Here is a 17,576-nt window from a genome sequence, read left to right on the forward strand (position 1 = left end):
TGGATATTGCTTGCACGTGACATTTAAACACTTCTCCGAGAGTGTATTAAAACCTGAAATGATTCAAGTCCGGATTAAATATGCAAATACTGTCATTGTACAACATCACATATATTATGCCACACAAAATAAATCTGCAAAGAGTACACCAAAAATCCCAATAACTTTCACCAAGGTAGACATGTTTTCCTTTAAATACAGGACTCTTCAGTGCATGGTCTATATCAGTGTTTCTCAACTCCAGTCCTCAAGGCGCACCAACAGGTCATGTTTTCAGGATTCCCTTTATTTTGCACAGGTGATTTGATCAGTTTTCACTGCCTTAGCAATTACCACAGCCGTTTCATCTGAGGGAAATCCTGAAAACATGACCTGTTGGTGCGCCTTGAGGACTGGAGTTGAGAAACACTGGTCTATATATAGTTATACACATTACATTTTAAAGTCCTTACCTATGTTTCTGTTTCACAAACTGTAAGTCTTGCCTTGACTCTCCTTTGGACATAGATGAGAGAAGAGAATCCACCTTCATAACCAAATCACTTGAACTACTAAAAAATATCAAAATGTGACATTTTTTTATAACACAATGCAAATACAAGAAACATAGTTGAGTAACAAAGACAAAAGTTATGCAATTACAATAATTTAAGGCCTCATTCACATGGCCATACTTAAAGTGGATTTAAATGCTCACATATACCCAGTAAAGTGAATAGTCTCAGATGATACAGAAAGATTAAAAAAAATCCTCCTATATGGGTTTTACTTGTTTAACTGCAGTCTTTTCTACAACCCTTCAAAGTGATACAATCCTTATGCAACTGTGGGTAGTACAGAGAAGTAGGTGGAGAACTGCAGTTACAGCTCTGAGACACAGTGTGAGAGCTGATTGGAGGAAAGGGACACCCCCCTCAACACAGGCAGAGGAACAAAAGAACCTGCAGAGCTGTATTCTGAATAGACATGCTGTGTGCTCATCTCCCTCCCGACACAAATTTTAGCTCATGTAATCTAATGTGTCGGAAAACTTCTCAGAAGGGACTCATGAAGGTAACAGAGGAACAAAGTACCTTAGAGAAATGACACTTATGCCCTGTACACACGGTCGGATTTTCAGACGGAAAATGTGTGATAGGACCTTATTGTCGGAAATTCCGACCGTGTGTAGGCTCCATCACACATTTTCCATCGGAATTTCCGACACACAAAGTTTGGGAGCTTGCTATAAAATTTTCCGACAACAAAATCCGTTGTCGGAAATTCCGATCGTGTGTACACAAATCCGACGCACAAAGTGCCACGCATGCTCAGAATAAATTAAGGGACGAAAACTTTTGGCTACTGCCCCGTTTATAGTCCCGACGTACGTGTTTTACGTCACTGCGTTTAGAACGATCGGATTTTCCGACAACTTTGTGTGACCGTGTGTATGCAAGACAAGTTTGAGCCAACATCCGTCGGAAAAAATCCATGGATTTTGTTGTCAGAATGTCCGATCAATGTCCAACCGTGTGTACAGGGCATTAGTGTTTTGGAGAGAGATAGATACACACTACAGATATATGTGCTTAGTGCAAATTCCATGACTGGGGTTTAGAACCACCATGTGAGGGCCTAGTTTTCCCTTACTTGACAGATGTTCTGTGAATTAATGTGCCAATTGTGTCATAGCAATTGCACAGATACAGCTGCTGCTCCCAATTAGACATTCTGGTGGGTGCAGGTGAGTGTCCTCGAATGCAGACAGTGCGAGTTTGGGGACCCACCTGCACCCACATGGATGGCAAATTGGGAGCAGCGGCTGTGTCTGTGCAGCTGCTGCATCCAGAATTACATTTATAGGACTGTCTGCATGTGGATGCACAGAACATCTGTCCAGACTGGTGGAGTGTAGCAGAGAAGATGCCAGGGGGCCCATGGCTAGCAGCAGGGAGGGTTGGGTAAGTTATTTCTGCTTTTCTGTATCCCCTAGACCAAAACAAGCAATTAACACTTGCAGTGTGGGACAGTCTTACTGAAAGGGATAATTTTTGTTTCCTGGAGTTGAGCTTTAAGTATCCAGAAGTAGGTGCACAATGTAGTTTTTTTTCTATTTTTATTCTTTTATTCAGAATGTTTGATTGCTTTATCACCCCCCCCCCCCCCCCCCCCGTAATTGGCCAAATCTTGTGTGTTCTTATTCCAACTTCTCGCTCATAGTATTTTGCATTCTCCACATAATGACTTTTCCCACCAAATACCCTAGTGTCTTTCATAAGCTGGAACATTTTTGCAGGTATACTAATTGGAGTCTGAAGACTGTGTGAATTGTTTTGGTCTTTTTAATCAGTTTTCGAACATACACTCCTACATATAAAAGCAATTTATGAATCACAGACAGAGCATCACATTTTGTGTAAGAGAAGGCTAAAGATGAGAAAGACATACTTTTTCAACCAAAATATAATATAATATAATTGCCTTTGATACTACAACAGGTATGCAATATCACAACCTTTCTTAGCGTGGCATTAATGTGATTTGTTTTTTACTTGTCAGTGAAATTTCAAATGTTAGGTTATTTAATGTATAGGTAATATTTAGAATGGATCTATTCTGAAATATTAACTTAAAGAGTATTTTAATTTTTGCATCCAAATTGGGATAACAACTACTTTATATTTGTTATGTTCCCATTCTAAAAATATATTTTGTGAATGTAAGATTTATAATACTTGCTGCTTACATTTTTACTTGTTTTTTCTGAAAATACCAAAACTGAAGGTGTTCCCTAGTAATATTAAGGAGGGGGCTGGGGAATTAAAGCTGATCTCCAGGTTTTAGTGAACTTTAACAACTTCAATACCGGGCAGTTTCACCCCTTTCCTGCCCAGGACAATTTTCAGCTTTCAGCGCTGTCGCACTTTGAATGACAATTGCGCGGTCATGCAACACTGTGCCCAAATGAAATTTTTATCTTTTTTTTTTTTTTTTTTTAGACAGATAGAGCTTTCTTTTGGTGATATGTAATTACCACTGGGTTTTTTATTTTTTGTTAAAAAAAAAAAAAAAACACAACAAAAAAAAAGACTGAAAATTTGGATTAAAAAGAAAGAAAAATGTTTTTTCGTTTCTGTTAAAAAAAAATGTTGTAAATAAGTAATTTTTCTCCTTCACTGACATGCACTCATGAGGCTGCACTCATGAGGCAGCACTGAAGGGCACTGATGAGGAGGCACAAATATGCAGCACTGATGGGCATTGATTAGCAGGAACTGATGGGCACTGAAAGGCAGCACTGACTGGCATCACTGATGGGCAATGAATGGCATCATGGCTGGGCAATGTTGGGGCTGCCCTAATTATTTGTGCAGGTCTCCCCTGTGAGAAAATGCTGCCAATCGGCTCTCCTCTCAAGCTGTCAAGTGTTTTTTTTAGACAGATAGAGCTTTCTTTTGGTGGTATTTAATCACCACTGGGTTTTTTATTGTTTGCTAAAAAAAAAAAAAAAAATGAAAAAAAAAGACCGAAAGCTTTGATAAAAAAAAAAAAGAAAAAAAAAAAAAAGTTTCTTCTTTTCTGTTAGAAAATGTTGTAAATAAGTAATTTTTCTCCTACACTATGGTGCGCTGATGAGGCTGCACTGATGGCCACTGATGAGGCAGCACTGAAGGGCACTAATATGTAGCACTGATAGGCGGTACGGATAGGTAACACTGATGAGCAGGGAAATGCTAGGCACTGAAAGGCAGCACTGACATCACTGATGGACAATGTTGGGGCTGCACTGCAGATCAGTGCAGGTCTCCCCTGTGAGAAAAGGCTGCCGATAGGCTCTCCTCTTCTTTCGCATTGTCAGTGTGAGGAGAGAAAAGCCGATAACATGTTTACATGTGATCAGCTGTGATTGGACACAGCTGATCACATGGGTGAAGAGCCTCGTCATTGGGTCTTTACCGAGATTGAGGATGCGCTATGTCCCAGAATGAGGGAGCCACCCTGCTACCATCATTTGTCTATACGGCGGGCGGGAGGTGGTTACATTTATTTTACTAACAGCAGCCACTGTGTGCACTGCAAAACATATGTAGACTCACCTACATCCAGTTTACAGAGCTGTGTTTTGGCAGTGGGACAAGTACTTCCCATCCCAGTCCTGGGAAAAAAATTGAGTCAGGCTGCTCAGCCATTCACATAAGATTTTGTACTTTCTGAATGAATACAAAGCTTACTCTGATTGTCTGAGGCAGAGTGGTGAATGAATTACTTCATGATCTCTGCCTCAGCAAATCAAATCAAATTTGTATTAATTCATACAATACAAAGCTTCCTGAATGGCTGAGCAGAGCTCAACCCAAGTCGATTTTGTTCCAGTAACAGGACAGGAAGTTCATGCCTTGCTACCAGCACACAGTGCTGTATACTGTATTGTATGTAACTGAGATTACACAAGGTTTGTACAGGGCACACAGCCACTGCATCTGTTAGTGAAGGAAATTGTTGGTTTGGATCAGCTTGGTTCTTTAAAATATGGAGATCAGCATTACTGTTTACTTTATTAGTTGTAAACTAGATTTAAACATTATCTGTCCTAAGGGTTAAAGGACTTGGGTTCTGCATTGTATGTTAAGAGAAACCTCAGCCTGTGTCCACTTCGTCCCTATCATCAATCAGATGTTTGACTTGAGCTGAGAGGTACCCCCAAACCTTTCACTACACTTGTGCTTTCTCAATTGTTTTTTTTTTTTAAGAGTGATGCATACAAAGCTTGAAAACTCTTTGAAGTAAATTGGTTTTTGAAGCTAAACTTCATCACAGTAGAAGAACAAAAAAACATGTAGCTTTGGTAGTTAGCCTAAGACCTACTTAGTTGCTAGCATAAAAAACCTGTTAAGCAGGGGTACGAGTTGCAAGGCGAAATGAGAGCACAGATTTTTGCTTTCTAAGCCAAAGGGCATATGTAACTGTGTGATATAGGAAATACAATCTTCTAAGCAGATATACACTTTATCAATGAAAATGGAAAACACCTTTAGGACATTTCCCGGCTAACATGACTGCTCATGTAATTCGCATACATATACTTGGGAGAATACCACCATTAATGTAAAGGAGTTTCAGTATGCAGTACTCACAGTTTAAGCATACACATTATATTTGATTACTAACCACATGCCGACCACCGCACGCTGATTTACAACGGCAGAATGGCAAATTCTGCCGTCTTATAAAAATTAATAATAAAAATTATTAATAAAATTAATAATAAAGATGCCATAAATCAATCCCCTATTTTGTAGACGCTATAACTTTTGCGCAAACCAACCAATATACACTTATTGCGATTTTTTTTACCAAAAATATGTAGACGAATACATATCGGCCTAAACTGTGGAAGAAATTTGTTTTTTTTATATATTTTCTGGTGATATATTTATTATAGCAAAAAGTAAAAAATATTGCTTTTTTAAGAAAATTGACGCTCTTTTTTTGTTTATAGCGCAAAAAATAAAAACCACAGAGGTGATTAAATATCACCAAAAGAAAGCTCTATTTGGGGGAAAAAAAGGATGTCAATAATGGTTTTGGCAATGCGATTTTAAAAAGGGTCCTGTGCATGTTTGATGTAATGCGATTGATATCTCCACATAGTTTAATGGAAAAAGCACGTAAAACACATAGGTGCTCAAATGCGGTTTCAGTGTATTTTTTGTAGCCTGTGCTGTGTTTCTAAGAGAAAGGGAGAGGGAGTGGGGGGAGAGAGAGAGCTGCATCTAAAATCACATAAACAACTCATTGGAATCGCAGCTGACCACACAAGAAGTCGCACTGCCTGCGATCCTTGAAATCGCACTAAAAAAATCGTGCCACATGTGTGTGAACCTAGCCTTAAGGATTGGTAACCTGCAATATATTACATCTCAGTATATTTCTGTTTTGGGGTTAAATACTGCTTTAATTATCAGTTACACAAAAATGATGTGGGTCTAATGCACTACAAGATGGGACTCAAAAACTTGTATATGTAGTTGGAGCTCGAACGCTTGTATAAGCAGGACTGCAGAGAGTTGAAGGCAGGACTCTACCTTCAACTCTCTACTTCGTCCTCCACAGCCTCCACCCACGGACACACTCACTGCCCAGGAGATTGCTAGTCACTTCAAAAACAAGATTGATACAATCCGTGATGAAATCTCCACTCTACAGGTATCTCCCACAGTTAAGACCCCGTGTCAAACCCAAGAACAATACTCAGACCAACAATGGCTACAGGCACTAAAATCAGTATATAAAGCCACACGATGCACTTCTTTATGGGAACTAACAAACAAAATCACACTCAGATGGTACTTGACACCACTAAGACTGGCTAAATTCCAAACCAACACCACAGCCCTCTGTTGGAGGCAATGTAACCACACAGGAACCCTACTCCACATTCTATGGCACTGCCCAATAATAACAAACTTATGGGAAGAAGTAACACACCTAATACAAGAAATAGGCCACTTCAACATCACTCTAACACCACAACTGGCCATATTGAACATGATACCAGATACAATTTCCCACACATTCAAAACAATCCTCACTCACATTCTCCTAGCAACCAGACTACTTCTAACCAGACACTGGAAAACCCATAACGTCCCCACTATACTAGACGTGATTACTCTGGTTCACTCACACTACATCTACAAACATATAGGATCAAGAGGTTCTGCATCACATCACAACATCCGAACAAAATGGATCCAATGGAAAAACTGGTATAATGGAAGAATAGCATAATTTTCCCTTGCAAAACTATACTTCGGAAATGATATACACACAAATGGACGACCTAATGCGTAAATTAACGGCGCTATATAAGTACCTGAAATAAATAAATAAATAAATAATACAAGCACAATTCGAATAATGGTCTCAACATTCTCTCTCTGTCCTTTCCTCTCCCTCTTTTCTTACCCCTATTATCCTACTCACCTCCCTTCTCAAAAAAGATCCTACATTACGCTCTTATTATTATAACATCATCCCAGTTTTATACAATGCAACATATGTAATACTGTTCTTAAATGCTCTTAAATGACTAACACATGATACAATGTCATTATATGCACTGTTAATATGTATTAAGTTACTGTCAACCTGAAAAATTTAATAAAAATCTATTTTGAAAAAAAAAAAAAAAGACCCCGTGTCAATAGGTATAACTGACACCCCCCTTATTCAAATCTGCTACTACAGACGAAGTTGCTAAACTCCTTTCTGTCGCCCACCTAACCACCTGTCCCCTGGACCCTATTCCCTCTCAAATGCTATGGTCGCCCTCTGACTCCATCCTACACTCTCTTACCCACATCTTCAATCTCTCCCTCACCTCTGGCATCTTCACAATGCTCTAAAACATGCACTGGTCACCCCCATACTTAAAAAGCCATCCTTGGACCCTACCAATCTTAACAACCTACGCCCTATCTCCTTGCTCCCCTTTTCCTCTAAACTCCTTGAACGCCTGGTTTACGACCAACTGAGTGACCACCTTATTAAGAATAACCTTTTTGATCCCCTTCAATCTGGATTTCGCCCTCAACACTCCACAGAAACTGCTCTTTTAAAAATCACAAAATGACCTGCTAACTGCAAAAACCAACGGACACTATTCTTTACTCCTACTTCTGGACCTTTCAGCTGCCTTTGACATGGTTGACCACCCCCTCCTCCTCAAAAAACTTTACTCCCTCGGTCTCCGTGACTGTGCTCTTCAGTGGCTCTCATCCTACCTATCCCAACGCACCTTCAGTGTCACTTACAATTCTACTTCCTCCACTCCTCTTCCCTTCTCCGTCAGGGTCCCCCAAGGTTCTGTTCTTGGGCCTCTTATTTTCAATCTACACCTCTTCCCTGGGTCAGCTGATAGCCTCTCATGGCTTTCAATATAATTTCTATGCTGACGAAAAAAATCTATCTCTCCACCCCTCAACTCGCTCCATCAGTCTCCTCACGCATCACTAACTTACTAACAGACATATCTGTATGGATGTCACACCACTTCCTGAAACTCAACTTGTCCAAAACCGAGCTTATAATATTTCCTGCCCCACGTGCCTCTCCCCCTGTCTTATCTCTCAAGTGCAATGGCACAACCATCCACCCATCCCCACATGTCAGTGTGCTAGGTGTTTTCCTGGACTCTGAACTCTCCTTTTGGCCCCACATCCAATCACTTTCCAAAGCTTGCCGCCTCAACCTCCGCAACATCTCCAAATTACGTCCCTTTCTAACAATTAAACCACAAAGCTCCTGATTCACTCCATGGTTATCTCTCGCCTTGACTACTGCAACTCACTCCTCATTGGCTTACCTTTAAATAGACTATCCCCCCTTCAGTCCATCATGAATACTGCTGCCAGACTCATCCACCTTACAAACAGCTCAGTGTCTGCTACCCCTCTCTGCCAATCCCCCCATTGGCTGCCACTCACCCAACAAATTAAATAAAAAATACTAACAATAAGTTACAAAGCCATCCACAACTCTGCCCCCAGTTACATCCCTAGCCTAGTTTCAAAATACCAACCTAATCACCCTCTTCGTTCCTCCCAAGACCTCCTGTTCTCTAGCTCCCTCATCACCTCCTCCCATATCTGCCTCCAGGACTTCTCCCGAGCCTCACCCATCCTCTGGAAATCCCTACCCCAATTTGTCAGACTGTCTCCAAATTTATCCACTTTTAGGCGATCCCTGAAAACTTTCCTCTTCAGAGAAGCCTATCCTGCCTCCATCTAACAACTGCACTATTTTCTTTATTAGCTCATCCCCCACAGCTATTACCCTTTTAGAGCAGTAGGACAGGGATTTAATGAAGGGGACACAGTCTATCCCAGGTACTACCATGAATGGCACAGAATATGCTGGATGTATTACAGGAGATGGCCTACTAATTGGGTCCTGCATGTATGGCAGATAATAGCACTAGACCCTTCCCCTGCCTGCACGGGGCACTGTACTATGCCCTAAGCAACAGTTGTGTGTTAGCAGAGTGGAGAAGGCTGGCCATGTGGGGGCTGGCATCATGGGAAGACATTGGTTGTCACTGCTTTGCTAGATACACACAAGCTTCTCATTCCTCTGCTTGCCTGGACAGTAGCACCTGCCACCTCCACTTGTCATTTGTTTCACTCTTATGCCCCGTACACACGGTCGGACTTTGTTCGGACATTCCGACAACAAAATCCTAGGATTTTTTCTGACGGATGTTGGCTCAAACTTGTCTTGCATACACACGGTCACACAAAGTTGTTGGAAAATCCGATCGTTTTAAATGCGGTGACGTAAAACACGTACGTCGGGACTATAAACGGGGCAGTAGCCAATAGATTTCATCTCTTTATTTATTCTGAGCATGCGTGGCACTTTGTCCGTCGGAATTGTGTACACACGATCGGAATTTCCGACAACGGATTTTGTTGTCGGAAAATTTTATATCCTGCTCTCAAACTTTGTGTGTCGGAAAATCCAAAGGAAAATGTGTTATGGAGCCTACACACGGTCAGAATTTCCGACAACAAGGTCCTATCACACATTTTCCATCGGAAAATCCGACCGCGTGTACAGGGCATTACTCTCTCATTTACACATGCCTAATTTTCCTGATGTCTGTTTGATATCACAAGCTCCGCTCCCTAACCCCCTTTTTTTTCCCTCCTCCACCTGTGCTCTAATCCTTTGGGTCCCCTCCAATCTATTCCCACCCCCATTTGTGATGTGCCCTCCTCTATTTAGTGCCAGCATCAGTAGCAAAGTAACATTTACCGGATGTTTCTATGTACTCCTACCACAGGCTTCTTTTGTTATTAAAGACCTCATGGGCATGGACTATGGTTGCCACCTCATCCCTTTAAACCCGAACACATCTGAATTACACAGGTTCTGACATTAATTTAATGCAGATAAGGCACCAAGTGAGTTTAATTACCACCTTAATCAGCCACAGAACCTGTGTAATTAATATGTGTTTGGTTTTAAAAGGATGAGGTGGCAACTCTAGCATGGACACTAAGTGGCTCCTGTGTACTGAGGTGTAAAATTCCCTCTGATATCCTGCGTCCAGGCAACCACATATATTGTGTACAGCTGTCAAAACAAGCAAATAGCAGTACGCAGCCTTGCTCAGGTAAATGCCGATGTCTTCTGCATTGGTATTTACCCATGTATGCGTGTACAGTGCAACTTCCCAAACATGAAAGTGGCGCATTTGGGAAGAAGTGCTGTACAAGCATGCAAGGGTAAATGCCAATGCAAAAGCAATTGCTTTTACCTGAACATGGCCATGGTCAGTCATTGACTTGTTTTGGCAGCTGTACATGACATGGGTGGCTCCCCAGATGCCAGTAAGTGACTGACGCCTCAGCACATAGCAGTGCCTGTGTGCATGAGGCCTAATATTGACAAATGTTTTCTTTTCTATCATCTTCACTCATATATGCAGATTTGATCACCCAAGAGCTTTCTTTTCTATTCCATTACCACTGTGACACATTGTCTAATACAACCTACCTGCATCTACTTTCTGTTTGGATGAACTTGCTCAGGTAGTAGTAGCACCACATCATTGTTTAACCACTTGCCGACCGCCGCACGACTATATACGTCGGCAGAATGGCACGGGCAGGCAAAAGGACGTACAGGTACGTCCTTGCCTGCCCGCGGGTGGGGGGTCCGATCGGACCCCCCCCCGGTGCCAGCGGCGGTCGGATCGAGGTCAGGGTCGATCGAAGGTGAGGGGGAGGCCACTCATTCGTGGCTCCCCCCTCGCGATCGCTCCTGGCCAATGATGTGCTTCCTCAGCTTCTGTGAATGTAAACAGAAGCGGAGGAAGTGATGTCATCTCTCCTCGAGACGGTCTTTTCGTCCGGCGCCGAGGAGAGAAGACATCCAAGTAAGTGCACCAACACTACACATACAGTAGAACACGCAGGCACACTTGTCACCCCCCTGTCACCCCCCGGTCACCCCCCGATCACCCCCCTGTACCCCCACACATACTGACACCAATAGCAGGTTTTTTTTTTTTTTCTGATTATTGCATTGGTGTCAGTTTGTGTCAGTTATAAGTGTTAGGGCAGTTAGGTTAGCCCCCTTTAGGTCTAGGGTACCCCCCTTAGGTCCAGGGTACCCCCCTAACCCCCCCTAATAAAGTTTTAACCCCGTGATCACCCCCCGTCGCCAGTGTCACTAAGCGATCGTTTTTCTGATCGCTGTATTAGTGACACAGGTGACGCTAGTTAGGGAGGTAAGTATATAGGTTCGCAGTGTTTTATAGCGACAGGGACCCCCATATACTACCTTCTAAAGGTTTTAACCCCTTGATTGCCCCCTAGTTAACCCTTTCACCAGTGATCACCATATAATTGTTACGGGTGACGCTGGTTAGTTGGTTTGTTTTTTGTAGTTTATTATAGTTTATTACAGTTTATTATAGTTTTAGGGCACCCGCCGTTTATTACCTTATAAAGGTTTAACCCCCTAATTGCCCGGCGGTGATATAAGTTAAGTTTTTAGGGTCAGATAAGGTCTGCGTCGCCCCAGGCAGCGTCAGGTTAGCGCCAGTACCGCTAACACCCACGCGCGCAGCATACACCTCCCTTAGTGCTATAGTATCTGAGCGGATCGATATCTGATCCGATCAGATCTATACTCCCCAGCAGTTTAGGGTCCCCCAAAAAAACGCAGTGTTAGCGGGATCAGCCCAGATACCTGCTAGCACCTGCGTTTTGCTCCTCGGCCCAGCCCAGCCCAGCCCACCCAAGTGCAGTATCGATCGATAACTGTCACAAAACACTAAGCACACATAACTGCAGCGTTCGCAGAGTCAGGCCTGATCCCTGCGATCGCTAACAGTTTTTTGGTAGCGTTTTGAATCAGTCGCTGACAGTCAGGAGCTTTTTTGCCTGTGAGTCTCACTAGTGTACCCCTAAATTTAGAGGCCAAAATGGCAAATCGAAGGTACACTAGTGAAGAGGCCTACACGTTTCTGAGTATGACAGATAGTGAAGAGGAAGTCACTCATCTGTCAAGTTCAGGCTCAGAATACGATCCTGTAGAGGACAGCGGCTCCATGACAGATAGCTCTGACGACGGAGTTGTGGTCCCTGCTAGGGTCAGGCGTACCAGACCCCGAACTTCTTCTTCTGTCCTTGAAGTGCAAGAACCGCAGGTCCCTCGTATGGAGCAGAGCAGTACTAGTGCCGCTACTCCTTCTGGTGAACTGGCAAGCACCAGCGGCCTAGTACACCCTGGTCGTACATCCAGCACTGCAGTATCACGTGGTGACGTGGCGAGTCCCATAAGTGCAGTTCGAGCTGGTGAGGTGGCAAGCACTAGTAGGGTCCCGCTGCCACCAAGAAGACAAAGACAGGCCCGTCGTGCCCATAGTGCCGTTCCTGCTGCATTGGCCAATCCGAATTGGGTACCCACCACTTCTGCAGCACCCGTATTGCCCCCATTCACTGGCCAACCCGGAATTCAGGTGGAAACAGTTGATTTTACGCCACTGGATTTTTATTCACTGTTTTTCACCGAAGATCTCTATAGATCTATTGTGGACCAAAGCAATTTGTACGCTGGTCAACACATCGCCACTATTCCCCAGTCCTCCCTTGCCAGAGATTGGAGACCAATTACGGTCTCCGAATTTAAGGTCTTTCCCTCAACATGGGCATAACCAAAAAGAGTGAGTTGCGGTCATATTGGTCCACTGACCCAATTCACCATATGCCCGTGTTCTCTGCCTCCATGACCAGGGCACGATACGAGCAGATTTTGCAGTTCATGCACTTCAACGACAATGAACTCTGTCGTCCTCGTGGAGACCCTGAATACGATCGGCTCTACAAAATTCGGCCCCTCGTAAACCACTTCAACCAACGTTTTGCAGACTTGTTTACTCCCCATCAAGTTGTCTGCGTTGATGAGTCCCTGATTAAATTTTCTGGCCGCTTGTCATTCAAACAGTACCTTCCCAGCAAGCGTGCCAGATACGGGGTCAAGATGTATAAGCTCTGTGACAGGGCCACAGGCTATACATGTAGATTTATGGTTTACGAGGGCAAAGATAGTCACGTAGAGCCGACAAACTGCCCTGACTACATAGGAAGCGCTGGCAAGATAGTGTGGGACTTGGTGTCACCCTTATTCGGAAAGGGGTACCACTTGTACGTGGACAATTATTACACGAGCGTGCCACTTTTTAGTCACCTTTTTGATCATCAAATTGGAGCATGTGGCACCGTGCGACCTAATCGCCGGGGCTTTCCTCAGCGGCTTGTAGATTCCCGTCTTAGGCTGGGGGAGAGAGCCTGCTTGCAGTGTAATAATTTGCTCGCTATGAAGTGGAGGGACAATAAGAATGTTTTCGTTCTTACCTCCCTTCATGCAGACACGACGACCCAAATTACTACGGCGACTGGTGTTGTGGAGAAACCCCTCTGTGTCCACGAATATAACCAAAATATGGGAGGGGTGGACCTCAACGACCAGTTGTTGGCGCCGTACCTAATTGCCCGTAAGGCCAGACGCTGGTACAAAAAAGTGTCTGTATACTTATTTCAATTGGCTTTGCTGAACGCTCATGTGCTATACAGAGCTTCAGGACGGACTGGATCCTTCCTTAAATTCCAGGAAGAGATCGTCAGAGCCCTTCTGTTTCCAGACGGTGCTCCACCTCACCTTCCCCAACCAAATGCAGTAGGCCGGCTGCATGAGAGGCATTTTCCTTATGCCATCCCGAGTACCCCTACCCAACAAGCCCCCCAAAGAAAATGTCGTGTCTGCAGAAAGCGCGGATTTAGGCGTGACACCCGGTATTATTGTCCCTCCTGTCCTGGCAATCCTGGTCTTTGCATTGGTGAATGTTTTGAACGCTACCATACACTAGTTGAGTTTTAGCGTAGGGTACAGCACTGCACAGACTAGGACACACTTTCACAGGGTCTCCCAAGATGCCATCGCATTTTGAGAGACCCAAACCTGGAACCGTTACAGTTTTAAAAGTTACAGTTATAAAAAAAAAAATGTAAAAAAAAAAAAAAAAAAGTAAAAAAAAAATAAAATACACAAAAAAAATATAAAATAAAAAAACCAAAAATAGTTGTCGTTTTTATTGTTCTCTCTCTCTCTATTTTCTCTCTATTGTTCTTCTCTTTTTTACTATATTCTATTCTGCAATGTTTTATTGTTATGTTTTATCATGTTTGCTTTTCAGGTATGTAATTTTTTTATAGTTTAATGTGTTTTAACCATTTTTTTGTTTTCAGGTACGCCATTCAGCTGCAGCGCGGATTTATTTATCTTGACAGCAACAGCGTTTGCTCCCACGATACATAAAGCCGTGACTCCAGCGCTGACGGAGGTGATTTCACCACCACAGTTACATACTTCAGCATATATGCCGAAGCGTTGGGGCAGCAGTGGGTGGAGGAGCGATTTGCTCCTGCCTTTTGTGGGAGGATGCCCCCATGCTTCGGCATATATATATTTTAGGTAGGCACAGGTTGCGTTAAATGTTTTATTTTTTACTATGTTTTTTTTTTTTTTGTATTTGCTTTGCGGGTATGGTAAGTATTACTGTTATACTGTAATGTTACTTTGTTTTTTGTTAACCATCATTTGCTTAGCAGGTACGCCATTCAGTTGCAGCGCGGATTTATTTATCTTGACAGCAACAGCGTTTGCTCCCACGATACATAAAGCCGTGACTCCAGCGCTGTCGGAGGTGATTTCACCACCACAGTTACATACTTCAGCATATATGCCGAAGCGTGGGGGCAGCAGTGGGTGGAGGAGCGATTTGCTCCTGCCTTTTGCGGGAGGATGCCCCCATGCTTCGGCATATATAAAACGGTGCATGTATGCCCATCATTAGAAGTGGGTGGATGAAGGGAGGTATTCTAATGGTGGGCATACCCACCGATCAAGATCTTTTTTTCGTTCAGCCCACAGGCTGCATGAAAAAAAAGTTTACAATGTATGCCCAACAAGGACCAGCAATGTACTGGTATGTTGCTGGACTTTGAGTGGTTATACCAGAATGATGCCTGCAGGTTTAGGTATCATCTTGGTATCATTCTTTTCAGCCAGCGGTCGGCTTTCATGTAAAAGCAATCCTAGCGGCTAATTAGCCTCTAGACTGCTTTTACAAGCAGTGGGAGGGAATGCCCCCCCCCCCCACCGTCTTCCATGTTTTTCTCTGGCTCTCCTGTCCCAACAGGGAACCTGAGAATGCAGCCGGTGATTCAGCCAGCTGACCATAGAGCTGATCAGAGACCAGAATGGCTCCAAACATCTCTATGGCCTAAGAAACCGGAAGCTACGAGCATTTCATGACTTAGATTTCGCCGGATGTAAACAGCGCCATTGGGAAATTGGGAAAGCATTTTATCAGACCGATCTTGGTGTGGTCAGATGCTTTGAGGGCAGAGGAGAGATCTAGGGTCTAATAGACCCCAATTTTTTCAAAAAAGAGTACCTGTCACTACCTATTGCTATCATAGGGGATATTTACATTCCCTGAGATAACAATAAAAATGATTAAAAAAAAATAAAAATGAAAAGAACAGTTTAAAAATAAGATAAAAAAGCAAAAAAATAATAAGGAAAAAAAAAAAAAAAAAAAAAAAAAAAAAAAAAAAAGCACCCCTGTTCCCCCCTGCTCTCGCACAAAGGCGAACGCAAGCGTCGGTCTGGCGTCAAATGTAAACAGCAATTGCACCATGCATGTGAGGTATCACCGCGAAGGTCAGATCGAGGGCAGTAATTTTAGCAGTAGACCTCCTCTGTAAATCTAAAGTGGTAACCTGTAAAGGCTTTTAAAGACTTTTAAAAATGTATTTAGTTTGTCGCCACTGCACGTTTGTGCGCAATTTTAAAGCATGTCATGTTTGGTATCCATGTACTCGGCCTAAGATCATCTTTTTTATTTCATCAAACATTTGGGCAATATAGTGTGTTTTAGTGCATTAAAATGTTAAAAAGTGTGTTTTTTCCCCAAAAAATGCGTTTGAAAAATGGCTGCGCAAATACTGTGTGAAAAAAAAAATGAAACACCCACCATTTTAATCTGTAGGGCATTTGCTTTAAAAAAATATATAATGTTTGGGGGTTCAAAGTAATTTTCTTGCAAAAAAAAATAATTTTTTCATGTAAACAAAAAGTGTCAGAAAGGGCTTTGTCTTCAAGTGGTTAGAAGAGTGGGTGATGTGTGACATAAGCTTCTAAATGTTGTGCATAAAATGCCAGGACAGTTCAAAACCCCCCCAAATGACCCCATTTTGGAAAGTAGACACCCCAAGCTATTTGCTGAGAGGCATGTCGAGTCCATGGAATATTTTATATTGTGACACAAGTTGCGGGAAAAAGACAAATTTTTTTTTTTGCACAAAGTTGTCACTAAATGATATATTGCTCAAACATGCCATGGAAATATGTGAAATTACACCCCAAAATACATTCTGTTGCTTCTCCTGAATACGGGGATACCCCATGTGTGAGACTTTTTGGGAGCCTAGCCGCGTACGGGACCCCGAAAACCAAGCACCGCCTTCAGGCTTTCTAAGGGCGTAAATTTTTGATTTCACTCTTCACTGCCTATCACAGTTTCGGAGGCCATGGAATGCCCAGATGGCATAAACCCCCCCAAATGACCCCATTTTGGAAAATAGACACCCAAAGCTATTTGCTGAGAGGTATAGTGAGTATTTTGCAGACCTCACTTTTTGTCACAAACTTTTGAAAATTGAAAAAAGAAAAAAAAAATACGTTTTTCTTGTCTTTCTTCATTTTCAAAAACAAATGAGAGCTGCAAAATACTCGCCATGCCTCTCAGCAAATAGCTTGGGGTGTCTACTTTCCAAAATGGGGTCATTTTGGGGGGTTTTGTGCTATCTTGGCATTTTATGGCCTTCGAAACTGTGATGGGTAGTGAGGAGTGAATCAAAAATTAACGCCCTTAGAAATCCTGAAGGCGGTGATTGGATTTCGGGGCCCCGTATGAAGCTAGGCTCCCAAAAAGTGCCACTCATGTGGTATCCCCATACTCAGGAGAAGCAGCAAAATGTATTTTGGGGTGTAATTCCACATATGCCCATGGCATGTTTGAGCAATATATCATTTAGTGACAACTTTGTGCAAAAAAAAAAAAAAAAAAAAATTGTCACTTTCCCGCAACTTGTGTCAAAATATAAAATATTCCATGGACTCAACATGCCTCTCAGCAAATAGCTTGGGGTGTCTATTTTCCAAAATGGGGTCATTTGGGGGGGTTTTGTGCCATCTTGGCATTTTATGGCCTTCAAAACTGTGATAGGTAGTGAGGAGTGAAATCAAAAATTTATGCCCTTAGAAATCCTGAAGGCGGTGCTTGGTTTTCGGGGCCCCGTACGCGGCTAGGCTCCCAAAAAGTCCCACACATGTGGTATCCCCGTACTCAGGAGAAGCAGCAGAATGTATTTTGGGGTGTAATTCCACATATGCCCATGGCATGTTTGAGCAATATATCATTTAGTGACAACTTTGTGCAAAAAAAAAAAAAA

At 42.8% G+C, this 17,576-nt stretch overlaps 1 protein-coding gene across 2 annotated transcripts in view; it reads right to left on the reverse strand.

Moving 5' to 3' along the window:
* Window positions 1-17,576, reverse strand: part of UGGT2 (UDP-glucose glycoprotein glucosyltransferase 2) — a 670,166-nt gene that overhangs the window by 232,657 nt on the left and 419,933 nt on the right. For both annotated transcript variants that reach the window (XM_073614383.1, XM_073614382.1), the window contains exon 24: window positions 453-551. In XM_073614383.1, coding sequence (XP_073470484.1) covers window positions 453-551 — 99 coding nt within the window. The remainder of the gene's footprint in view (window positions 1-452; window positions 552-17,576) is intronic.

Source organism: Aquarana catesbeiana, linkage group LG02 (assembly GCF_042186555.1).
Source record: "Aquarana catesbeiana isolate 2022-GZ linkage group LG02, ASM4218655v1, whole genome shotgun sequence".
NCBI classification, from domain to species: Eukaryota; Metazoa; Chordata; class Amphibia; order Anura; family Ranidae; genus Aquarana; species Aquarana catesbeiana.